We start from the raw sequence: 25372 nt of genomic DNA, 5'->3' as shown, positions 1-25372 counted from the left end.
GATAAAGAAGCAAAATAAGAAAAAAAGAAAAGAAAAAAATTATAAAGAAGCAAAATAAGAAAAAAAGAGAAAAGAAAAAAAAGAGAAAGAAAAAAATGATAAATAAGCAAAATAAGAAAAAAAAAGAAAAGAAAAAAAAGAGAAAGAAAAAAATGATAAAGAAGCAAAATAAGAAAAAAGAGAAAAGAAAAAAAAGAGAAAGAAAAAAATGATAAAGAAGCAAAATAAGAAAAAAGAGGAAAGAAAAAAAAGAGAAAGAAAAAAATGATAAAGAAGCAAAATAAGAAAAAAGAGGAAAGAAAAAAAAGAGAAAGAAAAAAATGATAAAGAAGCAAAATAAGAAAAAAGAGAAAAGAAAAAAAAGAGAAAGAAAAAAATGATAAAGAAGCAAAATAAGAAAAAAGAGAAAAGAAAAAAAAGAGAAAGAAAAAAATGTTAAAGAAGTAAAATAAGAAAAAAGAGAAAAGAAAAAAAAGAGAAAGAAAAAAATGATAAAGAAGCAAAATAAGAAAAAAGAGAAAAGAAAAAAAAGAGAAAGAAAAAAATGTTAAAGAAGCAAAATAAGAAAAAAAAGAAAAGAAAAAAAAAGAGAAAGAAAAAAATGATAAAGAAGCAAAATAAGAAAAAAAAGAAAAGAAAAAAAAAGAGAAAGAAAAAAATGATAAAGAAGCAAAATAAGAAAAAAGAGAAAAGAAAAAAAAGAGAAAGAAAAAAATGTTAAAGAAGCAAAATAAGAAAAAAAAGAAAAGAAAAAAAAAGAGAAAGAAAAAAATGATAAAAAAGCAAAATAAGAAAAAAAAAGAAAAAAAATTATAAAGAAACAAAACAAGAAACAAAGGAAAAAGAAAGAAAAAGAATAAAGAAACAAGAGAAGTCCAATATCTGAAAAATTGTAGTCCTGGGTCCTGAAAAAATTATTGTTGGAAATTCAAATTGATTGAAGTACAATAAATTAGGGGTGGTTTAAAGGTATGAATTGAGTTCAGTCAGTAATCTTTATATTGGTTTGAACATTTTAGAGCAACCAAAAACTTACTGCCTTCAGTTCATAATTGACGTTCCTGACTGATTACTAATATTATCGATATTTCATAATCTCAGTTTAATGTGACTATCCAAAACCTGGAGTATCTCTAGAAAGAGGTAAAAACATAAAGCCGTGTAGTTAAGTTTCCTTTTAGAACTGAGAAGACGATTAGGTCGAACGAATCTTAATGAATTATCTAGAATTTTACATTACTTAAAAAGGTGTGTAAAATTAAAATTTTATCAATAAAATGAGACACAAATAATAATACTCCCAATAGCTTGAGATCTATTATTAATGCTGCGTCTAGACGCTTTTAAACGGACCCATCAAAGGCGTCCTTTGGCTGCAAATAGCTGTCATAAATTATTAATAAATTCCCTGATGAATTTACAACGATAATGAACAGTCTGCACAATTTTACGTCTGTTTACCTCTAAGGTAAATCGGGAACATAGCTTTATGGCATATTGTAAAAATCCAAAATTGATATTTATGGCCCAAGTAAATGCTGTAGCCATTTTTCAATTATTTTTCCGGGGCAAATAAGGTTTGTACTCGGTTAAATATTGAAACATGAACATGTGCTTATGTAATTCTCAAGAATGTGTTTCAAATTTTTTATTTAGATTTTTTTTTTTGAGTTACAAGGCTCACAGGGCTTCTGGTAATCCCCTCCTGCCCGTGGGAGGTCATTCGAAAAGGGGTGAATCCCAGCTCCGATTTCGGTATTCCATACAGCTTTATCTTTTCCTTAAAAGTGGCCAACAGGTCGTCATGTGTTTTACAAGCCCTGGCTAATTCATATTGCAAATAGCTAATAGTGACGTTCTTCTTCGACAAAATTTCCTATAATAAAACATCCCTTAGAAACACTGAAATAAATAAATTAGGTCGGCTATATTTAGCTTTCGCTCATAACATAATGGGATCACACCCTTTTATAGTTTACAGGCAACGATTTCTCAATAACTAATGTCCCCTTGTTCCACCCAAATGACCGTTTTAACATTTTCTTATGGAAGGTGAAATTATTGAACTGCCGTTAACTTTAAGAGAGACATAAAGTCCTTGTTAACTCTTAAAAACAACTTATCATTGATTTATCATCCATCGAACTTTCCATTAAATTTACCAAAACTCATCATACCTCTAACTTCTTGTTCGTCTTATCAGGAGTTTCTTTTAAAGACGAGGTCAATTCAGCTATGATCACGTCTCTCTGCTCAGTAATCTGGCTCAAAGTCTCGATCCTCTTTTGGAGCAAAATGTTCTTGACTCCAGCTTTTTGCTGAACTTCCAGGATAGCCTTAATGAATCTATCATGGAGTTCATCTCGCTCTTGTTGAAGCTGAAATCTCAGTTTAACTTGAAATTCGTTGGTTGTGAAATGGATTAAGTACCTTGTCGAATCTCAGGTGGAGGGCATCAGTGCACCATCGCAAATCTTCTAGTTCTTGGGTGGTTTGTTTCAGTTTGGATTTAGTGTTCTGTAGAGGAGGATAAGGGCAAAATTTATCTAGTAAAGTATATAAAGTACGCTACTAAAATAACAATTTTATAACTGCCACCTAAAGCTATTCTTCAACCCAAGAAAAAGTGACATAAAGTTAAATTGGCTCCCCTTCACCTCTAAAAAAAAAAACATGTCGTAGTCTATCCTTTTGAACTATAAAATGCAAACCGATTGAATACTTAAAAAAATATGGAAGTTGGTTGAGTCACACTTTACAAGATGTCTTAACTTCGAAACACCACAAACCCTTATTTATTTGATTTTAATCAGGGTTTGATGGGACACTCGAGATACACTCTTCTTACCGCCAATGAGCTCTTGTCTTTTTCGTAATTCTGCAGCTGTCTTTTATGCTCCTTAACATTTTCAAGGGCCTTCTTCAATGGCACTTGCAACTTCTTGTTTTCGGCTGTCAAATTAGCGAATTGTTTGCTCATACGGGCATTTTGCTTCCTTAAGACTTCCATTTCGTCCTAAGACACAGTTTTTTAGAAAGAGATTGTTAAGGTGTTTTAAGGCACCTTAAGGCTGCTAATTAGAGCCAAATTGTTCAATGTAATGTCGTTGTAATAGTTTTTCATTTCGTTGAAGGCTTTGTCGTGGTGTTTTTTAAGCTCGGTTATTTGATTGTTTTTCCTTTCTTCAATCTCCGAAATTTCCATTCTAATAAAAATGTTTGCATTTTTTCTTTGTTTTCCAAAATTTACGACTTACTCGTGTTTGATATTTAATTGAATTCTCAACTCCTGAAATTTCTTATCGTACTTAATTTCTAAGTCTTTGGATTTTTCGTTAAAATTTTCTCTAGCCTGGCTGATCTCCTTGACATGCTCCTGCAAAAAGAATTATAGTATTTTGATCCCAATTTGTCCTAAAAGTGACCATTTTCATGTTCTTAATCTGATCTTCGTAAGAATTCTCTTGCTCCCTCAATTGGCTCTTCAAATTTTTTTTGTCTTTCAATAACTCCCTTTCCTGCTCAATATGCTCATCCTGCACAGCCTTTAGAGACACCAAAGCTTCCGCCTTACTTTCAGTCAAACTATTTTGATGTTCATACTGCAGATGCTTGACTTTCTGTTTGTAGAATTTTAGTTCTCCTTCATTTTTCTCTGCCGATTCTTCAATTTGTCTGTCTTTGTTTCTGTTTATATATATATATATATTTTTTTTTTTTATTTATGTGTTGAATAATATGTCATGGAAATTTGCCTCAATTTGCTCCTGCTCTCTTCCAACTCGATCCTGGTTATTTCCCAAAAAGTCCTGAGTTTGTCCCTTTCCATTTGGAAGAAGTTCCTCTCCTCCCTTTCCCGTTCATTCTCCTCTTTAATCCTTACGCAAAACACTTCCAGCTGTTCTCTGGTCATCTGGCTCGTGTCCACTCCATCTATGATGGTTCCCAGCCCTCCTTTACCTCCTGCCTTCTTCTTGGGCGGCTGTAATGTTCATGAAGGATTTATTCTTCGCTTTATAAATTACTTTAAACTTACCATTTTGTGTTAAAGTGAAAATTATGTATAAATTATAACCTGTACCCTTGAATTGTGAGAGAAGTTTTATCAATAAGACACGTTATTTAAGGTTGCCAAGGAAGGCATACGCGTACAATGGAAGATGGAATTTGGAAACAGGGGTGTATCATGAAAAATAAAATTGTAGGCGCGATACGACATAAATTACATCGATACAATATACCCTCTCCGAAAATCCGTTTTTACTACAAATTGGCATATTTTCAAAACCATCTGATAAGTAACATGTCCATACTAGGAACTAAGAAAATAATTTTGATAGAATAGAGATGTACTAGGGGAGTCAATACATTTATAAAAATTTAATATGTGATCCTACATAAATCGCCATAACGCTACATACATACTACATATATCATAAAAATGCCTGAGGATAGAGCTACAAGTTTGTACATGTTCAAAACCATCTGAAGATTGTCAAGGTCGTACTAAGGTTATTGCAATTCGAACATTTTGATTAGAGAAAGCTGAGTGGTAGGTCACTAAATTACATCCTGAAGCCGAATTCTTGAAATCTCGATTTGATTTCAATTGTTATTTTATCCAGTTTAATTACCTCATTAATTACCTTTAGGTAAGATTAAGCAAAGACATATCAAGATCTTTGCAGATAAGTAAGCTTGCTTATAACTATACTGGTTTCAGGCAGTAAACGTGCGACGTCTATACCTGTATCGTTTAAAGATACTTAATGATAGTGAAAAAATGTGTAATTGCAAGTCAAATGTAGTGGAAATCGACATGAAAATCGAATATTTTTTGCCTTCAAAGTTGAATAAATAATATCCATTACCCAAGCTAGACGTACATACATATTTACCGTGATGTCGTGCCATCTATCTCTCTATCTAGATCTGCTTCGCTCATTCATACTCCCGTCGAGCTTCGTATTGGCCGTGAATTCACTCTGCTCTCGGTTTATTTGTTGTTACATCGAATTCGTACGAGGTGCGAAAAGTTCCTTTTATTTGCTTTGAGCTTTTGACATAGGTGAGTTTACTCTTCATTAAATTTATGTAGCATTAAATACATAGTAATTAGTTTACTGTAATTAAAAATTACCCTCCACATGTTAATTTATCTCCAAATTCCCTCGACAAAATGGCGAATCCTATTGTGTTTTTGAACCGTCCAATCATCTAGAATTTTAGGACGCTCTCTGTACATCAGTTTTGAAATGAGATATGTTCTCACGAGGTGCCACATACCATACAGGGCCTGGTTAGTCAACCTACCTAGGATGTAAAAGTTTAAATTGAAATATCTTGAAACAAAGGCTGTGCACTTATTGAGTCCAATTGGGAATTTTCGTCTCATGAAAAGTTTTTATACGCGCTCGATATAATTTGTTGGCAATGTGCACGAAGGGTTTCAAACTAATTAAATAATTTTTATGTTTTTTTTTGTTAAGTCACCACATTTGTTACTAATTAGATATTATATTTTCTATTAAACTAGTCAGACTACGGCTATGGTTTTTTGGTACAGTCGAAATCTCAATTTTTGACTGTACCGAAAAGATTTAGTTCTAACCATGTATTTACGTTAATTGACGTATTGTGTTGCCTCAAGAAAATATGATTGAAAATGATTAAAAACCGCATCTTCAAATTAAATTTTTGTGCTGACTCATGGATTAGTGCGTGCCGGTATTTAATACGATCACATTTAGAATTCTTGACTATCAACATTTTCGTGCCGAACATATTTCTACAATAGTTGTTTTTATTTTGTCGGAAAATTAATTTCGAACTTTAATTTTCGCCTAAAAATCTGGCCTCTGTACGCCTCTGTGTTTTAAACAGTCGCCCTCCCAATTTTAAACCATCTAAAGGAAGTTGTATAATTAGACGAATTTGTTACTGGAATTACTCTTTTTATCTTGATTCAAACTGAATACTTCCTTTTAACGATTCCAAGTGGACCGGACTTCGATACGCCTCAATATTTTGTACACTTTTGTTCCCAATTATTTTCATCAAAAGGATACTAAAACGTGTTCACAAAACTTGTGGGGCTACAATAGTTTTTCACATTGTTAAGGACAAAATTTTGTATTTTAATTAAATAATTTTCTTTCATTATTTCAACTGGATCAGGAGTTTGTATGTATCTATGTTTTATTTGATGACGCTCACAATTTTTAATGATCTAAAGATCATTTGATACTCTCACTAGATAAAAAAATCTTTGGCGTACGGAATCGATTTTTGAACTTAAAATGTATTCTAATTTGTTTTAACTGCATTTTGACATTAATTTTTTTTATTGAATCCACTGAAAATGGTGATTACACTGAATTGAAACTGAATATGCCACTGTTTTCTACACAATCACAGTCCCATTGCTTAGCCCTTGAAGAGACACTCTAGAGCCTCTCTACATACAAAGGAAAGTGCTGGCGTACCGACATTACTTCTGGAATTACAATATTTTTCAATTTCGTTAAGAATCAAATCGAATTTTAATGATTTCAACTGATGAAATCATCATAGCTATGACCTCATAATATGAGTCCTGCAGAGGGCGTGGTCGAGCCAAGTGATCTCATTGAAACCAAGAAGTTGATCACTGTTATTAAAGTATACGAAACGGTGCTTTTTCAACAGGAAAAACGAGTTTTGGTCCTAGACGCTTTAATTTAATTAAACAATAGTTAATAATACCCGGGGTGACATCAACCTTTAATAATATTCAGACTTTTTAAGATGCAGATGCGTTGTCCGGAAGATAAATCATGTGGAGGAGTCGAGATAGTTATTTTGGTATTTGGCACGCCTACAGCCATAATAATGTTATTATTTTCAATTGAAGTGGCTTTTACCATACAGTATACCAGGGAAAACATCAAAATAGCCCCACATTTCCTATGTTCTTGAAAATTATAACTACTTTATATATATACTTTTTTGACAAGTGCCCTGTTTGTTAAAAATATAGTTATTCGCCAGTTTGCCCTTCACTTAGAATGCTATTGATTCATATGAATATTTGATTATTTGAAGAATCCTCCAATAAACTATGCTTCTTCCAATTGTCAAATACATTATGATGTAGAAGAACTCGCTTTGGAATTGAAATTTTTCAAATTGATTGAGTGACTTCTAACGTCCTTATAAAAAATCTAGTTTTTGTAAATTTACCCTTCATTTGAGCCGCGTCTGATTCATATGGTTTTTTTTTTTTTAATTATGCAATAAAAAATGTTTTTCCAATAGTGACCAACACAGTAACGTTAGAATTTTCTTTTTTTTTGGTTAAATAATTTTTCAAAACTAGACATTTTCCATTAGACAGAAAATTCAAACTTTTTTAAAATGCTTTAAATTCGGAGTTTTTCCGGACATTCCCTTGCAGATATTTGTTACTACAATAGATGCTAGCTTCTACAGGATTTAATTAGCGAGGCTCACGGTCTCTGTACACCAAACTAATAAAACAAAACGAGGCATATGCGAAATACTCCGATTGTTGTAATTATATAGCATTTAGCGGATAAGTACTAATTAGAGGATGCTACATTTAACTAAAAAACAAATAAACTTAAGAGTCGAAAATTCGATTAAATCATAGTTTATAACTAATACAAATAGCACAAGCATTTAGCAATTAGCAACAAAAATATCAGCAAAAGTTGACAAAACGACAAAAGAGTTTAAGTTTTTTCTTCATTTTACCATACTTGACTTCATCAACCAGATAGCCATCTCTTTTTCGTAATAAAACGACATTGAAATGGTGATATAAATATTATTTTTAGACATTGTAGTAATTAAGTATATGGTGCGTGAACCCATCATCATGGTGCCAACACTGCTTCGCAGAAGAGTTACATAATTATTTTTTGTTTTTTTTTAGTAAGAGTGATGTAACAGTTTTGTGACTTGACATTCGAACAAGATCGACTCGAGTGTGTTTGCTGAAGGAACGAAATTTTAAAATTGCAATTTAGAAAAATACTTTGAAATGCTTCAGTTACACCAATGGTGTTCCGCGAGATTGCAGGCTTAAATCAGGTCTTAAATTTGTCAAAATTATCCAATATTCTATGAAATTCAGTGACGTAGGAAGCATCGATTAGGCGTAGAAATTTTAGAGACTTTCCCTTATTACGACACTAAAGTTGAAACAAATTAAAACAGTGAAAATGCTTCAGTTGCAGCAATTGTTTTCCATGAGATTATGATCTGAAGAACTTTCAAATTGATAAAGGAATATCTCTGTTTTATTAAATCCAGAGGTTTACAAGGCGATGATTATAGAAATTCTTCAAATTTATTGAAATATGACGCTCTCTTTTAAAGAACTAAAAATTTGGAATAGACATAATAAGGAAGGCCAGTGGATTCCCATGGAATTAGAGCCTGAAATCCCCTAATGGCTATTTTTAAGAGCAGTAACTAATCACTTTTAATTTTAGGGTAATTTTCAAAATTTCTGAATGTCTAAATACCAGTTTAGTTTATTATATTACTGTTAGATAGAATAATTAAATTCTGAACAATGCAAACTGACACAACAACAATAATGGAAAGCAGTCTTTATATTATGTAAATCGGGAATAAAGCTTGTTCACTACGTATAATGCCGACTTAATTATCTAAACACCCTGTAACAATAGTCATTGTTCTAAACCTATCATGTTTCGATAATCAGCTTTTTGTTTGTTTTCTATGAGTTATAATAGAGTTATAATTGCCCAGAAGAAAGTTGTCTTTTGTAAGAACATTTCACTGCTGCCCGGTGAAGTTTGAAAGTTTAGACTTCATGGGAGACTTAGGAAGGAAATCCAAACACAGGTAGAAAGCTCATTACTTAGTAGAACAGATTTAAAGCTTTTAAACGTGTTGACCGATTAAATATAGACATTAAATCAGCAAACAAACCAGTGACAAAAATACACGAGTTCTAATGTTCAGTTCAATAAAAAAACAACAACGCATTGTCTTATCTATTAGATTCACCCGGAATTATGTAGGTGAGATATCTCATGATTTTTCAGGCAATCATGGGCAATTTCCAGGAGGTGTTGGGTATCAACGAAGTGTCGTCGCCAAAGGTGATCAATGCTGTATGGAAGGCACTTTTGGCCGAGTTTTTGGGCAATTTCCTGCTCAATTTCTTCGGCTGTGGGTCAGTGGTGGTTATGTCTTTTAGCCCCCTCAATAAACCGAATTTTTTGTTCGTGGCTTTGACATTTGGATTGGTCGTATTCGTTTGCGTCCAGGTAAGAGAAATACTGTAAAATTTTAACAAATTCGTGTCTAAATTTGTAAGCCTCCACTCGTTTTATCCTTGTAATTTAATCCGCGAGAAATGTCTCCTTCAATTAGACAAAATTATTAATAGAAAAATCAAAACCCGAAAGACTCGCTAAATGTAAAAACCTGGAAAGATTCTGGAAACATCTTGAATATTAGGGACATCTTAAATCTTACTAAATATTGATATTGCTCTAGTTGCTAAGGCCTTGTTCATTGACGTAGGTTTATTTCTTCAATCGATCAATTTTTAAGTTAAGATTACAATTAACTAAGGATAATGGTTTTAAAGAAAATTAAGGCGCTGCCACTGAATGTCTTTGTTGATTTGTAATTTTTATTCAAAATTCTCTTATCGTTGTTCAATTTTGTAATTCCAAGGATTTCTCAAGAGGAAGTAACAGTAAATTAGAAATAATACTTTTGAAGAAAATGATAACGCTACCATAAGAACTCTTTATGGGAGTTCAATTTTTTCCCAAAATCTCTTATTATTTCTCATTTATCTAAACCTCAATTTTTTATTGAGAATGGATTCGTCTAAATGGTCTTCAAAGCCTTCAACTTAACTCCACTATTCGACTGAAACCAGAGACGGACGTAGGTCAAACATGATGCATATTAAAAATCTAGAAAATTAGGTTTTAATTGTCCGAATTTTTGAAAAATTCAAATTCTCTGAAAATCAAGTTTGTGATGTTCTCGTGCTCTGGTAAATTGATCTGAATGACCTTTATGAATCTTCAAATTAGAACTGTCATTTGTCTGAAGCCAGAGGCGCACCGTGTCCAATTTGAAGCGTTCTAAAAATACAAAACTCTCCCTCAATTTTCTCCTAGCATCTCAATATTTTCTTTAACGATTCATCTATATGTTCTCTAATCTACTATCCACCATTAAGTTAGTCGAATTTATAATTTTTAGGGTACTTACCTTATCATTTTTTAAATTTATTTTTGTTACGTGCTTTTAGTCCTTAGGACACGTGAGTGGGGCCCATTTGAACCCAGCAGTGACTGCAGGAATGCTCTCTGTGGGAAATATTAAACTAATTAAAGCTCTATTATACATCATAATTCAGTGCATTGGGGCTGTAGCTGGATCTGCCACTCTTAAGGTAAGTTCTCAAAGGGTTAGAATCAAATAAAGGGAACGAAAAGCTAGCAAAACTACTCGGATTAAACTCTGAATGGGCTTTACATCAGGTTTTACATAACATGATCGAGTGTTGATGACTGAAACGCCTACCTATCTTAGTCCAACTTAATGTGCTAATTAAATTTACCTGCGCGATAATTAAACAGGATTTTTGTTTATTTTTCATGCATAGTATGCAGTGTCTCGGATTAAAAATAATCATAGCAGCAGTTCTCAATAAACAGTTTTTATGGTCGTTTTACGACACTTTATGAATCGATTATCGTCGTAACTAGCTCGTCAATAGAATAACAAATAAAAATTACACATTTTTGCTCCCTTAGGCTCTTTTGCCTGAAAGGTGGCACGAGTCTAACTTGGGCGTTACCACCCTTAACGACAACTTGACATCCCTCCAAGGCTTCGGCTTCGAGTTTTTCCTGGGGTTCGTTTTGGTGTTGGTGGTAAGCGGAGTTTGCGATCCTAACAGGTACAAACAAAGTTTAAACAGTAAAGGTAATAATGTTTGAACATGTTTGTGTTAACATAGGCCCGAAGCCAAGGCTGCAGGACCTTTGGCGATCGGCCTTGCCGTGGCATTGGGTCATATGGGGACCATCAATTTCACTGGATCTTCCATGAATCCTGCGAGAAGTTTCGGAAGCGCAGTGATTGCTGGGATTTGGGAAAATCACTGGGTGTGTTAATACTTCCATACGTGATAGTCGTAAAAGAACGGATTATTAAAATTTTAACTTTTAGATCTACTGGGTAGGCCCTATCGCAGGAGGGATAGTAGCCGCCCTTATCTATCATCACGCCTTGCGTGCGCCCACTTTGACCACCGTCAAAATCATCGAAAGGTATTCCACAGTTGCCGATGAAAAAGAAGTAATATTTTGAGTTTAATTTGATGTCTACTAATACTGTGTTGGTGAAAGAGTCCCTAACAAATCACACCACGTTCCTATATAAAAATTATAAAAAGTTGTAACCGAAGAGAATCTCTAAATTGCTTTTTTCTGTTTACAGTTAAGAAGATTGGATGGAAACAAAGACGTAGATAACTTCGCTTAACGCTTGAAGAATCTCACCTTTAATGATACTCATCGCTACCAGTGCAATTTGTTGTTTACGAAGTACAAGATAAGTTCTATTTTGTATTGGTCCATTTTAGTTAAATAGTTTAATATCTTCACTTAGATCTAATGAATTTTCTAAAGCAATATTACCATGGACCAATTAATCTTTAGATGTCGCGTAATTGATGGTTAAAACTATTCTTGTATTGGCATACCATTAAAAATTCATACAATATTTGATATTCTGGACGTTAACAAACATTCTTTGCCCTTGTTGTATTAATCCTCATAAAATTATTTTTTATATTATTTATTTATGTGTTCATGCCACTTACTATTATTATTATAGATGTTGAATAGGAATATATGTACAAAATGTGGCTCCCGATTTGTTCATGTTTTTTTGGATATGTAATTTAATTAAAAATATTTAACAAAGCTAATGTCTAGTTTCTAATTTTTCTGCAATCAAACAAAAAAAACCTTTTAAAAAAGCGCTAAAAAATTGTAAAAAAAATTTTTTTTCGAAATTGTTGACAATGGCGAAAGACAATTTTCCACCCTACGTATCACAGTTATGCAAATTTTGCAATAGTAAGCGACATTAACGTAGACGTGACCAATTTCTATTTAGCTCGATATCCAAAAAAATCAAAATGTGAGAACTGACTGTATAATCGGAAATAGCAGTCACGTCATTATTGTATTTATTTAAATATAAATTCAAAAAGTTATGTTCTAGCGTCACCAAATTTGTCAGCTTGGCCGTTAAATCTGTGAAAATACATAAATGAATTTTAATGAAAATAAAGTTCAACTGCCACGTCACAGCATACTTTTCTTGACAGACTGTGAAACTGGTTTTCTGTTAATAATGCCTTCGATCAGTGTATTTTTAATCGAATTAGTAATTTATGAAAGGTAACATGACGATGACCAAACAATAATTGTTGGGTTGATGGTCAAATTGCGACCAATCAAAAAGTAAGTAAACAATTTATTGAAATGTAAATTAATGTTTTCATGTTGTTTATTTTAAAACGACATTTACTTCGTGAGTTATCTGATTAAATTAAATTCTAATCATTTTTTGAAAATTCATCATGAATATCCACAACTGAAAGAAAAGCACTAGGATGACTTGTGTTGTGAAAATCAAAAAGACCAACCTACAATTAAAAAAACTAAATTTGAAAGGTTATTTCGTATCACGTTGATCACAGCTACGAACTTGGAAACCTACAGTTCAAGAAATAGATTTATTTTCAAATTAATCAGTGGACTGTAGGAGAAAATTAGTAATAATAAAATGTAATGAGGTTATTGTTAAAAATTGACCGTTAATATATTACCAGATTGGAGGTTTGCGAACTCGGCAAGCCATGGGTGTATGCTAAAATCGTGACCCAAAATATAAATTAAATCTTTGAAAATAGGATTAGTTCAATTTCGAAATTATTCGATTTTCGGGGAGGCATTTGGGGACTTATTTTTGTACCTTCGGTACTCGACTTTTTCTGCGTTGTTGACGAAATTTTTCAATATAGTAGATAAAATCAGCAGAAGTTTTCTTTCATTTTTTATTAACATTTTTACCGACGTCCATGGGCGCTGACATTGCTCATTCGCAATTACTAGGAATACCGAAATAAATTTTTCTCGGCTACAATGAATGATCTCTCGGCATGGGCAAAACACAACAAAAAAACGATTAATAAAACAAAATATATTTACGGTAAAAAAGGTTAAAACTCAAAATTTGCTTCAGAAATCACGTGTAGAATAAATATATAATACAAAATGCACACAATAAAATAATATACATATTACTCTTCTAAAACAAAATAGCACAATATGGCAAGTAAAATTGACCTCGTGTGTAAGAACAAAACCACCGTATTATAGCACAATCAAGAAAAAAAATTGAGCCTAAATCGAACCTGAAATGAACATATCTATTTGAAACCAGTAAGCAAACCTTTTTGAAACTAAACTAGGGATTATAGTACTGTTAATAACTTACCAATTACAATGAGACAGTCTTGATATATTAATTTCTCCAACTCGAGCTATAATGCGATTAATGCTTTAAGGAGCATTTTATCTTGGACCACTGCTAAAAAGACCTTAACCCATTACTCGCAATAATATTATAATTATCTATCTACTAACGGTAACTTCCATAAACTCTCTTAAATGCGTGCTGAAACAGTTGAGGGCCGAATTACCTCATTTGAACAGGAAAATATTTCCCTTTTTTTGGTAAAATTCGTTGACTGCGAGCGCAAATGTGACCTTGGGGGAATCAAAAAGAGGAATGTGCGAAATTTGGCTTTTCCTTGTCAAGAAATGGCAGTTTGGTTAGGTCTGCAGTTTATATACTTCCTGCCCTACGTAGTTTACTAGATTATTAACATTTAAATTTAAACATTAGTAGGGGCCTCCATGCCGCAAATTATGCTTTTCATGACGCTGGCAGCGGCTAGGGAAGCGTAGGGCTGCCATTCTTTCCTCCTCGTCCCATCTTTATAGTCTGAAATACCTGAAATGTAAAACCAATTTCATTAACATGTGATCAAATATCCCATTAACTCAATTAAATGACTCAAAATAAGAACTTCTATGGCGTGAGAGCATAGTTATAAGTATGTGTCAAATTTAGAAAATTGACAACATAATTGTAAAAAATATGGTTTGGCTTTCAGAAAAATATTACCTTTTAAATTCACTCGTTCCGCTACTGATTACAGTATAAAAATCCGAAAAGTAAGGCATATAATTACTTAATAGCTAATAGTATAACACGGTTTTGTAGTTAAAAAATGACTTACATCCAGTAGCGTATTGTGTATAGTAATTTAAAAGAAAAATTCAAAATGATGAGAGAACTTCCAAGTCCGTTAACTGATGTCGATCCGATATGGAAGTTTTCCCATTGACGAAAACACTTCCGAACCTCCCGAAATCCACAGATTACGAAATGACTATCGAAGACTTTTTAATTCGCCTGGTCGTCAGTTTCGAGGGAAATGCATGGGCAAAAACCTACCTCGAATGCTTACGAAGCTGTCCTTGCAATTCCCCAAAATCGACTCGATGACCGAATCGAATTCGCAATCGAAGGCTAAAGCGCCCACTTGGGTAGCCAATTGTTGTCTCAACCGGTCATCTTTGACCACTTGCCTGCCCGCCGCCACTGGGCCCAAATGGATCCTCGGACAGCCTTCTTGTCTATTCAAAAAGAACCAAAAAAGTCTATAAATCATAGTAAACTAATTATATGTAAAAGGCGTATGTAATTTGTATTCTACTGAGAATAAAGGTGCAAATGCACAAAATTATCGATACAACAACATTTTACAAGGTGCTGAGACTACTCAAATTTCTCCCACCTTTTCCTTAAAATCGACTTTCGGGGCAGAATCTTGGGAACACAAACATTTCTCTTAATAGTTTGCGGTTTCAAGACGGTTTTCCTCCTTTCACCCAATAAAAAATAATTGATTTTTGTAAACTTAAAAAAATAGTTACTTACCTCTTTATGCTATTATCTTGCGGTACGGGGTGAGCCACCTCAATCAAGTCCCTCTCCCCTATACTCATATACAATTTGTCGCTATCAGAGCTAGGAGGATTGAAATCTGGCTCTTTTTGCGAGGACAGAGTCCTTAGACCCTCTCGAAGGTACTTCAACCATGGGGGGGTCGCTGAAGGGTCCAAATCAGAAGAGACCTATAATTGCTATTGTGAGATAAGAGAAAAAAATAGGGAGGAAAATTACTTTTAGCTGAGTAGAAATTTCTTGTAAGCAGAAGTTGGTGGGGCTATAATTCTTGATCTCAAACTGATACCCCTTGTCGCTCACCTCGGAATTTTCGCAATACAAGTAAATGCTCCTTAAAAAAAAGCAATTACAGCAACAATAAACTAATTTAAATTGGTTTGTCTACTTATTTCTGGTAGGACAAGAGACCACAACATCCCCCAATCGCACATGCTTGTTATAGTCGGTGTAATGGGGGACTCCCCCTCCGACACCCACCAAAAACACAAAGTCGACTTTCTGGAAGGTACCTAAACGACCAAAAGTTTGCCATTTTATTTATTTTTATTTAGGGTGAACCAACCTAATAAACGCGTAGTGGTATTCCCGGCCGCAGTCATTGCTTCCCGGGTATGTCCCACAGTGGGCAATTTGGTGCAAACAATTCTGTGAGCTCCGATGTTACCCAAAGTGTAAACGTTGGATTCTCCTAAAATTAATCATTTACTCAGGTGTATGAATGGGCTGAAATTAACTTTAAGGTAGGTTTATCGAACTGCGGTTAATCACAGGGAATTATTTCACATTTAATTTGAAGCATTATTTAAAAAACCTTAAGTTTTAGGTATAGTAAACCTTATTAAAACAGACAGTTATTTTGATCGGAGAATCCAAAAATGCAATAATATACAGAGGATTCCATTTTAAAAAAACACAACTTTGATACTTTTAGAGCTTTTGGGACACCCTGTATAATATGAAAATAATTTTAAAAAGTAGCCATAATAAATACCCATATAGCCCAAAAGTGAAACCTTTTGAAAGCCTCATATTTTAGCCACAATATTCCGCGCCGTATAGCGTAAATAACCCTGTATATGAGTCGAAATAATTGTGCTGCACCACGGATTTTTGAATTTAGTTTTGTATAAAATGACACTTTAAAGTATCTATAAATTCCGAAACAAATCCGACTTAATTGCAGAACAAGTATTGTGGTACCAAGACGGGTCATTAAAATATTGCACATTGCATTTTTCTCGATTTATCAAGGCTAATTAAAAAAATATATTGTTAGGAATGGCAGGCGACCGTCCTGGGTAAAAAGCAGAGGCAAAAAAGTGTTTATCGTAAACATTTAACCAAACAATTTATAATTCAAAAGGTACAACTCGATTGCCCAAATATCAAAGGCGTGCCAGACGATGTTAGCAACAGCGTGTAAATAATATTACCAAAGAGTGCCTTTGTGCAACCTGGACCGTTCCCTTGAACATAAAAAAAAACTGAAGAGTTCATGAAAAATAAGCAATTTGCACTGTGTATGCACAATATTTAATATGAAATAGTGATCTCTTAGCATTAGAAATGAATGTGGAACCACCAAAGTTTATGGGCAAATGAAAAATCAAGACTTTCCCATATTGCGTATTTAGTTGCGGTTATCACCTCAAACTCAATGTGGTTTTCATTCATTAAATCGTGGCAATGAGTGATGTTTAGACACAAATAATGTGGACAGTGCATTTTCTTTTGTGTCAGAGCATTACTTAGCTTACCAAATCTGGCTTTCCCATAGTCACCTGTGGGACTTGGAGAACCTATTATATTTAAACCACATTATACTTCTCCAAACTCAAACTTCTCCCACACTTTGAGCATAATACAGACATACCTACAGTGGTATACCGAACGAATGTTTCTTTGTTCTCAATCATGGCATCAACGGCCAATTTCTCGCAATACTGAGCAGTGATAATGGCAATGGTAGGCTGCTTGGCGCTGGCCATGGTGGGCATCTGTTTTACAATGGTAACCTGGGTGTCCTGGCTCTGCTGCCTCGTAAAAGCTCCATGTTCCATAGCTTTGACCAGCTGTCTGGACTGTAAATTGGAAAAATGATGGGCCACCTCTTCTTCGTCCCAATTATTTCCCCTGAAACACCATCAGTAGGGAAAAGGGAACTTAAAATTATGGAAAAGGTTACTTCGCAACATCCTGAATGGTTACCGGGTTCGGATAAGCCGACTCGATGATTTCAAGCACCTTTTCTTGACTGAGAATCTGCAGATTTCCTAGGGAGTTTTCCTCGGAAGATACTATAGATGCAATAAATGTTTTTCTTAATACTTATCAAGAGTAAAACTTGAATCAAACAATCAAAAACCTTGCGATTTGATGTAATTTGTATTAATTTAGCCTCATTGTTTAAAAATAATTCTTAAAAACAAACCAAATCTCAAAGTCTTGTGGAGCCTACACAAAAACGTTTCCTTTGGATAAATTCCTGGTTACCTATGTGAACTGACGATATCACTTGATGAATAATTTACTCGAATGTTAGCGTGGCGAAAAACAAGTTGTTCGTAATGCACGTTTCATTAATAATCAAGATAATAGCGTTTTCTTTTATTCCAAAAACTTATTAGGAACGTCATTATTATTTCCATGACTTAGTGAGTGAAACTGGATGTTGCTGATGTGATTCTGGCTCACGCTTATGGTGCCCAGAGGTGAGTTCTGATTGTAGTTTGTATTTCATAGTTAAATTGTGTCAGGTGAATGAGAACATTACATTTGAGATTTTCGCATCAATTATGAATCAAAATTACAAAATTTACTTTAGGCCAAAATTACTGATGATCTCCATTTCTGTAATGTTTCTAATCATAAATAGATGTTAACGTTTTCACGTCAGCAATAAATCTAAACAAAATCTGAGAAATAGATCTGCCCGAAATAAATCAAGAAATGGTATCTCTCACACTAAAAAAAATCAAAGCCATCGCCAATCAAATTTGTTCGATCAAAGGGACATAAGCGTAGAAATTCAATCGATGGATGATGGGCCGTTTAATTAAGTGGAAACCAATTGATTTCCCACTTCTTTGCGTTTTTCATCCACCGAATAATCGCTCTATTGATAAGAGACTTCCGTGTAAACAACAAATTAAATGTTGTAAATTAAAAATTTTTGGGGACGGCAAAATTAAAAATCGTGTGCTGATTATTATCACTGATGTGCAGACACAGGAATCAATTCATCTCTAGAAAAAGAAATTTAATTTTTATCTGAATAAGCTTGATCTATTGTTGCATTTTGTTGTCACTAGTAAAGACATATTTAATATAATACACATATTTAAATAAAATTGACTTTTGATTTTATACCGTGAAAATATTTACACTTCTTGATGAAATCATGTGCTGTACCAAGACTTTTGTAGGTGACTGTATTTATTGCAAATCTTGAAATTGCTTTCTGAATAATTGAGAAACGTACATCTGACGAAGAAAAAAATGTCACTGCCAGATCACGACACTATGCCTATGGTTATTATTCATAAAAGAATTAAATTTATGACTTCACATGTATTGTACAGTCCTCGAAGTAGTTAAGTTTTTAACAGGTCAAGATAAAACATTAAGGTCGATAGTGGCTTTATCTTTTTTATATACCGTAAGAAATTCTAAATTAGTAATTTTCTCGAAAAATCTCAGACTTTTCGATCAAGTTCCCTTTGCAATAGAAAACGTATTCTCTATTCTGTTGGGCATATTTATAATATTTCCGCCATTTTAGTAAATCTGGAAATATCGCGTATCGATTCCAAGGCGCATTAGTTGTACCCATGCAAAAAGCAGGTAGCAAATTTTTTGTGCCTTTTCGTACTGATATCACTTCGTAGATGATTCAAATGTGAGTCACTTCTGTGTCAACGCGACGACGAGCAAGACGTTCATACTCTGCACTCCATTAACGATTGAAATAATTAAATTTTCTTTTATTTTAAAGACTTCTGAGGTACGTCGTTAGTACATCCACGAGTTAGTGAGTAAAAATAGCGAGGTTTAAGTATCATTTGGTAATTAAAACTGGATATTACTAGCATTATCCGGCTCACGTTTTTGGTGCGTGGGGGTGAGTTTTGATTATTGTTTCTTGAGGTTCGTTAGGGCAATACATACAATTTAACTAGAATTTTAGTTAAAAGTCGACATTTTTTTCAAGTTTTGGCTAATTTGAAAGACACTTTGGAGCATCTTTAGACGTGACTCGTTACAAGTTGAAAGTAGTTCGAAACTCTAACCGTTTGGAATTTTTTTCACAAATTAATATTAAATTCTTTTTAGACATTAATATTGATTTTTTTTTCAGATATTGTATAGTATTAATTTTCTTATGATTCAAGTCTCACCTATGCACCCTTCTGCTGTAAGTCAAAAATAATTCCAAACTAACCTTTTAAAAGGTTTTTTTAGGCATTAATATTGACTCTCTTTTGTATTTCAGGTCTCAAATGTGTGCGCGCCTCTGCTTCAACCAAAATTAATTCGACAATAACTTGTTTAATGGTTTTTTTGTTCAGAAAATAATATTAATTTTGTTATATTTCAGGTCTCAATTGGGCGCATGCCTCTGCTTCAACCAAAATGAATTCAGCAATAACTTGTTTAATGTTTTTTTTTTCAGAAAACGATATTAATTTTGTTATTTTTCAGATCTCAATTGTGTGCGTGCATCTGCTTCAACTCAAAATTAATTTGAAACTCTAACTGCTTTGAAGATTTTTTTACAGAAATTAATATTGATTTGTATTTGTTTCAGGTTTCCAATACCAATCTATGTAATAACTTGTCGTTCCAAAATAAGTGAAAATCCATAAAATAATTTTAACTAGCGATATTAATTTGAGATCCTTACCGCCCGGTAACGGCAAAACGGAGCAACATCGGATCTAAGTAGGTTTGCCTAAAGCGCCTTATTTTTGGTTCCAAATTTTTTTATATCAGATTCAGGTATTTTACTTGAATTTCCCGATAACCCAATATTTCATATTATCACTGGCTTCAATTAAAATCTTTCTCGTTTTTAAAATTGCCAATTTGTTCCATAAGCTTTTTCCACAGTAAGCATTTGTATTAGTAGTACAGCATGGCTGTTAACGACAATAATTAGAACAACCATGCGAGTTATTTTTGAAGTCAAAAATCCAACTTTAATTAAACACACAAAGCCGACATTTGGCACCAAGAACGTGACACAAAAGCAAAGGAAAATCCCTCAAACCTGCTCTAAAGAATGGTACACAACCGTTGTCTAGATCAATGCGACAATAACCGGGTTTAGCTGCAAGAATGTACCAATATTACCACTTTTGGATACTATTAGTGTTTCCACCATGATAATTAGTATTTCAAGAACTTACGAGGCCTACTGGGGACCTCCACTGGTTCCTCTAAGATCTTTAGTTCCACCTCCAATTTGCTAATGTCCAGATAACTGTGCTGCATCAGCTTCATGATTTTTTTGATAAATCCCACGTAATCTAACATTAAAAATTTCTCCTCATCTGCATTTACTTTTAAAAGACACTTTGTTGTACCTCTTGGAAATTCTCTCGGGCTAACTAACTCTCTAAAAAAGTCTTGAGCAACTGCAGCTTGCCTTTCCTCACATGAATCTTCCTGACTTGACAAAGTGGCGAACCAGAACCTCAGAGTACGAGCCTCTTGAGTGTGCTTTTTGGTACTGGCGCTGATCAGGAACACTTTGAACATCAGGGACAGCTGCGCGGGGATACAGGCATCTCCATTTTCTGCTTTAGGTGCCAAATCAGCCCCAAAAATTCTTCACATATTATTTAAAAACTTACCAGTTGCAGCTTCTTTATTTATGATAATTCCCGTGTGTTCGCCACCAGCTACATGCATTTTATCGTTAGTTTTCTGAACCTTCTTTCGTTCGATTAGAATTGTGGTACTGTTTGCAGTTTTACCCTTTGGGGTCATCATCACCTGCTCCTGGTCAACTGGATATGATGATTCGGTCATTTTGCTCTCGGTCAGTTTATCTGTAAATTAATGATCACGACATTGCTCCCCGATAAAAATGTATAATGTGCATAGATATATGTTGCAAAATGACCTTAGTTTTTATTACATAAACTATCTACATACATATATGATAGAATGAAGGTCGCCCCCCCATATTAATCGATCTAGGGCGTGAAAGCGTAAACAAGAAACGATGCAATTAAATAATAATACAAATTATTAAATTGCCCTAATGCGCTTATTGAAAGTGATGTCCAAGAGATTCAATCGGCTAAAAATAGACAGTGATCACATACCGACTACAGAGTAAAATCGTATCGTCGTATTAGAATGTATTAATGACCGCGATTTTTGTGAACCCGAGTGATACTAACATGACTAATTTCAAGAGAATAACACGCTAAAGACGTAATTTTTGTAATTATCTCAACCTTCCACGAAACGATTGTTCTTCAGTAGAAATCCTGTGAAATTTGATACAATTTCTTGAGTTGCATTAAGTAAAGAAAGCTTTTGACCGCGTGGGTTTCCAGTAATCTCGGTCATGACCATCTATTTCTGTTTATCTAAGACGTTATATCTGAGTATCTAAATCAATTTGCAAACAGTTGCATAATGCCTTTTCCCAAAAAGCAAGTTTAGTAAAGTAACATTTTCTTTACATTTATTCCAAACTGGGGAAGAATTAATAACAAAAAAAAAAAACAAGCATTTCATTGATCAACAACATTTTACCGAAATAGAAGTCTTCATCAATAATCCTGTGCCATTCTGTGTCGGTGGCCTTTTTAAAAACTAGATCTATAAATGGGGATAATCGAGCAACATATAAAATGACGGCATTAAAGGAAGAAAGCGTATCAACAGCAAACGATGAACAGGAACCGCAGAGTTTATAATTCAAGCTTGATTCCATAAAATAGTTGCTACTGATATTCCGGAATTGATCTTAAAAGCCGGCAAAGTGCAGACTCTCATCTGCCTTTCTTCAGTTCACAAATTCCGGAACGCATGCGATATTTATAGGCGTTGAATAAACTTTGTTTTAAATTTAGTCACGTCCAAGGTATTTGATTTTAAGTAACTCTTAAGGCGTTCTTAAGCCAATTTTAAATACAGGCTCACATATACTGCAGAGAACAGTTTGGCAACCTAAATAAAAGTTTAAACACGCCATTAACACTTTGTAAACATCAGAAATCAGCTACACAAGCGAGATTCCAGATACCAGAAACAAGTTACTCAATCAGGATTAAATCTCAAATCAATTAAAATGCGCTTTCATATCATAATAGGGAAAGCAAAAATTCATTTACATTTATCAGTTTATGGGGCCCTATATTTTTATTGTTGGAGTTTGTCCTAAACTTTATATAATTACTATTTTTTATATACACATTTATACAGGGTGTTTAAAAATAGTATGCCAAAAATTTAAGGGATAAATAGATGGATGGTTAAAAGAAAAAAAAATCGTATGAACATGGATCTGTCTTGGCTTCCTGTTTGAAATATATGAAGTTTTTTTTTTTTTCCTAACATGTCCGTTCCGACGTTAATATTTTTATTTTAATTGGGGAACAGAAAATATTTGTAGAAACACATCTTGTAAGGAGCACATAATGTTTTTAATTAACGTGACTCTGAATATTTTAACCAAAGAATATGATACTGCACTGTTTTTCTTAAAAATAAAAATTATTGTCTGCATGCTGTATATTTCCGTGAAAAAAAAAATAGTATCTTGGATATTTTTCACAAAGTTAACCATATGATATTATGATACATTTTTTATGTACAAAATTCCTTGTTATCTGATATATGTATATATGTAGTTTTGGTATTTTTTAAATTTAGTTTTTAAGGATCTACAGATTTCTCCCACAGAAAATGTCTAAGATTTGCAACAAATATTTTATAATCCCTCTGTTCTCTGTTCGGAAATAAACATTCAATTTTTTTATTCAGAAATATATGTCCAATTAAAAAAAAAAATATTTATTAGTGCTAAAATAAACATTATATACTTACTGGAATATAATTGCTAAATGCCTCTACCATTCACAATTCATTGTTTGGGGATTTGATTGTTAGTGTTTAAACAAAATTAATATAAAATGACAAGATAACTTGACAAATCAAATTGATCTTTTCTAAACGGACTTTTTGTAATTGCTCCCGCTATTCATTAGTTTCTTATGTTATTAGACATTTTTAATTTATTAAAATCAGCAAACTTTTGTTGCCACTTTTTATATTTTTCTTATAGCAGTGTTTCAAACGTTTGATTTAAAAGCACATAGAATTAAATATGTATTGAAGGTAGAAATTATAACATAACTTTGCTTACATTATATATGCTGTTACATTTATGAAGTAAACAACAGCCAGTAAAAAATATTGAAAGCATATTTTTAACTTAATTTTTGAAAAAAAAAATGACACATTTCAAAAGGGGTATAACATACTGTAAGTTCGTATCTTTTAGGAATAAATCCAACTTTAGTTTAGCCTTATTATGTTAAAGTTAAAACTGCTTTGGGCTAATTTTAATTAATCCAAAAGTATAAAAATTAAGATTAAGCAACATGTGATTTTGGTAATTCCGATAAACTCTTGTATTGGTTTGAAGTATTTATGAAAGAATTTCGACCAATAAATATAATCTCATTTGGGTGTTGGATGTGGGGTATGATGATAAAGGACCGTATACCGAGACCTCTGTGATAGTAATAATATTTTGTATTTATCTTTAAAGGCTGTTTTAAATGAACTGGGGAACTTGGATTGGTAATACCGAAGTTTGATTTAACTTTATTACAGTCATTTCTATGTTGGGACATGATTCATACCCTTTAAAGTATGCTAATTACTTCATAATTAATGATTATAGAGCAAAACAGGCAGTAATATTTGCATCTGTTGCCCCAGATAGATATTATGGTTGCTACTTTTAAAGATACGGGGTGATATTACAAATGCCTCATACGGAATTTAGGGATCCGTATACTATTGACAATGTACTTACCAGCTTTTTCGATAATTCTTCTACAGAATAAATACCCAAAACATTACTTTTCAGGGCGAAAACCTCACTTTTTAATATTTTGTCGACGCCTCTCCAATCACAACCGCACACACTAACTACGTTTCGAGAACTGGAGAAAAACTGTCAAAAATTGAGAAATCAAAACAAAAAGAATCCTTAATTTAAATTGCAAAAGGAGTATGATGAGTTTCTGTTTCTTTTTATTTCTTCAAGGGAAACAAAGATAGAGAATAACATCATTACGTTTTTGCAATGTCAAGTTTTATTAGCGTTCCGTTAGTTCCAGCATTTAAAAGTCAAATTTTACACTTTGCCCTTTATGTTGGAGTTTACATATTAGGAAAATTAAGCTTTTACAATTAATGAATGGTAAAATATTAAATCGATGCTTATGTGCTGACCTAGGTATACCCAAGATAGGCTTTTAATGACGTCATGAAAACCCTAACCAATAACATAAAAAAACTGTCACAGAATACTAATTAGTATAAACTTTTAAAAGAGTATTAAAAATAAAGATTTCCTTTAAAAGTATAGTATCCAAAATTTGGAAAATAGTTACTTCTGCGAATTTTTTTCTTTGCGTTCGCAACCAGATATGCTTTAAACAAGCTTTCGAAGTTTGTAATTTGTTACCTTTGTAGTTATTTGTAATAAACGAAATACTATGAACAAATATGAATAAAATAGAAGGTCCACTACTAATAACCAAATATTAATGAACTGCTAACGTTTATGCAATAACTATGATGTATAATTTACTAGGGCAAATTACTATTGGTAATACTGTGAAGAAAAATTACATAACTTTTATAACACAAATTATTAGGTGTTCAACTCACTGAAAAGGCAGTTATATTTCAGCAAACCTATGAAATCTTTGTAAAAATAAATAACTCAAAACTCCAATAGACTTTTATTTTTTTGTATTTAGCTCGAAGAATGTTTATAATGTAGAGTTTAATAGAACGCTACTACTATTACTTCTATCGTTTCTACTGTACACCCTAAAGATATTGGTACCCAATGAATTCAAAATAAAGTGCAACATTTCCGCATTAAAAAAGTAGGTGCTTCATTATTTGGTGTCTATTTCTCTGTTAGGATTTTCGAAGTACCTACTTTATTAATGCTCTGATAAAGGTGTTTGTCTGCAGTCTTTTA

At 33.1% G+C, this 25372-nt stretch overlaps 3 protein-coding genes across 12 annotated transcripts; 1 reads left to right on the top strand and 2 right to left on the bottom strand.

Annotated features, from left to right (window-relative positions):
• Nucleotides 1-1387: 1387 nt before the first annotated feature.
• On the bottom strand, nt 1388-5014 carry LOC136340980 (dynein regulatory complex subunit 4-like). Of its 4 annotated transcripts, XM_066285533.1 has the most exons (10): nt 4422-4871; nt 4037-4082; nt 3756-3982; nt 3426-3687; nt 3258-3376; nt 3065-3206; nt 2849-3016; nt 2431-2517; nt 2178-2378; nt 1388-1876 (listed from the first exon to the last, which is right to left on the bottom strand). In XM_066285533.1, the coding sequence occupies exons 2-10, from the start codon at nt 4037-4039 to the stop codon at nt 1649-1651; spliced, it is 1437 nt and encodes a 478-aa protein (XP_066141630.1). In that variant the 5' UTR covers nt 4040-4082; nt 4422-4871; the 3' UTR covers nt 1388-1648. The 4 variants fall into 4 exon arrangements, with proteins under 4 accessions (XP_066141630.1, XP_066141629.1, XP_066141631.1 ...); XM_066285532.1 differs by lacking the exons at nt 4037-4082; nt 4422-4871 and adding an exon at nt 4887-5014; XM_066285534.1 differs by lacking the exons at nt 4037-4082; nt 4422-4871 and adding an exon at nt 4899-5000.
• On the top strand, nt 4929-12001 carry Prip (prip). 2 transcript variants are annotated; one of them, XM_066285536.1, is made up of 7 exons: nt 4929-5068; nt 9081-9305; nt 10313-10456; nt 10821-10966; nt 11027-11174; nt 11239-11339; nt 11509-12001. In XM_066285536.1, exons 2-7 carry the CDS (start codon nt 9087-9089, stop codon nt 11510-11512), a joined length of 762 nt encoding a protein of 253 aa, XP_066141633.1. In that variant the 5' UTR covers nt 4929-5068; nt 9081-9086; the 3' UTR covers nt 11513-12001. The 2 variants fall into 2 exon arrangements, with proteins under 2 accessions (XP_066141633.1, XP_066141632.1); XM_066285535.1 differs by having other exon boundaries at nt 11239-11367.
• Nucleotides 12002-13269: 1268 nt separating this feature from the next.
• Nucleotides 13270-24337, bottom strand: LOC136340969 (uncharacterized). Of its 6 annotated transcripts, none has more exons than XM_066285499.1 (14): nt 24188-24337; nt 20979-21176; nt 20709-20924; nt 20532-20651; nt 20393-20452; nt 17309-17420; nt 16997-17256; nt 16881-16922; nt 15686-15811; nt 15509-15632; nt 15340-15454; nt 15094-15290; nt 14608-14789; nt 13270-14100 (listed from the first exon to the last, which is right to left on the bottom strand). In XM_066285499.1, the coding sequence occupies exons 2-14, from the start codon at nt 21154-21156 to the stop codon at nt 13982-13984; spliced, it is 1851 nt and encodes a 616-aa protein (XP_066141596.1). In that variant the 5' UTR covers nt 21157-21176; nt 24188-24337; the 3' UTR covers nt 13270-13981. The 6 variants fall into 6 exon arrangements, with proteins under 6 accessions (XP_066141596.1, XP_066141597.1, XP_066141598.1 ...); XM_066285500.1 differs by having other exon boundaries at nt 20709-20921; XM_066285501.1 differs by lacking the exon at nt 16881-16922.
• Between the last annotated feature and the right edge of the window lie 1035 nt (nt 24338-25372).

Source organism: Euwallacea fornicatus, chromosome 9 (assembly GCF_040115645.1).
Source record: "Euwallacea fornicatus isolate EFF26 chromosome 9, ASM4011564v1, whole genome shotgun sequence".
NCBI classification, from domain to species: domain Eukaryota; kingdom Metazoa; phylum Arthropoda; class Insecta; order Coleoptera; family Curculionidae; genus Euwallacea; species Euwallacea fornicatus.
This window is presented reverse-complemented; position numbering and strand designations above follow the sequence as displayed.

What these genes read in the sequence shown, in the direction of transcription:
- LOC136340980 (XM_066285531.1), bottom strand. Translation starts at nt 4,914, where the DNA reads ATGGCACGACATCACGGTAAATAT. An exon ending in CACGACATCACGGTAAATAT is followed by an intron (nt 3,983 to 4,890) that starts GTATGTACGTCT and finishes TGAACATTACAG; the next exon opens with CCGCCCAAGAAGAAGGCAGG. An exon ending in AGATTAAGAACATGAAAATG is followed by an intron (nt 3,377 to 3,425) that starts GTCACTTTTAGG and finishes TTCTTTTTGCAG; the next exon opens with GAGCATGTCAAGGAGATCAG.
- Prip (XM_066285535.1), top strand. Translation starts at nt 9,087, where the DNA reads ATGGGCAATTTCCAGGAGGTGTTGGGTATCAACGAAGTGTCGTCGCCA. An exon ending in TCGTATTCGTTTGCGTCCAG is followed by an intron (nt 9,306 to 10,312) that starts GTAAGAGAAATA and finishes ACGTGCTTTTAG; the next exon opens with TCCTTAGGACACGTGAGTGG. An exon ending in GGATTTGGGAAAATCACTGG is followed by an intron (nt 11,175 to 11,238) that starts GTGTGTTAATAC and finishes TTTAACTTTTAG; the next exon opens with ATCTACTGGGTAGGCCCTAT.
- LOC136340969 (XM_066285499.1), bottom strand. Translation starts at nt 21,156, where the DNA reads ATGACCGAATCATCATATCCAGTTGACCAGGAGCAGGTGATGATGACC. An exon ending in TCTTGTCCTACCAGAAATAA is followed by an intron (nt 15,455 to 15,508) that starts GTAGACAAACCA and finishes CTTTTTTTTAAG; the next exon opens with GAGCATTTACTTGTATTGCG. An exon ending in CAGCTTCGTAAGCATTCGAG is followed by an intron (nt 14,101 to 14,607) that starts GTAGGTTTTTGC and finishes TTTACATTTCAG; the next exon opens with GTATTTCAGACTATAAAGAT.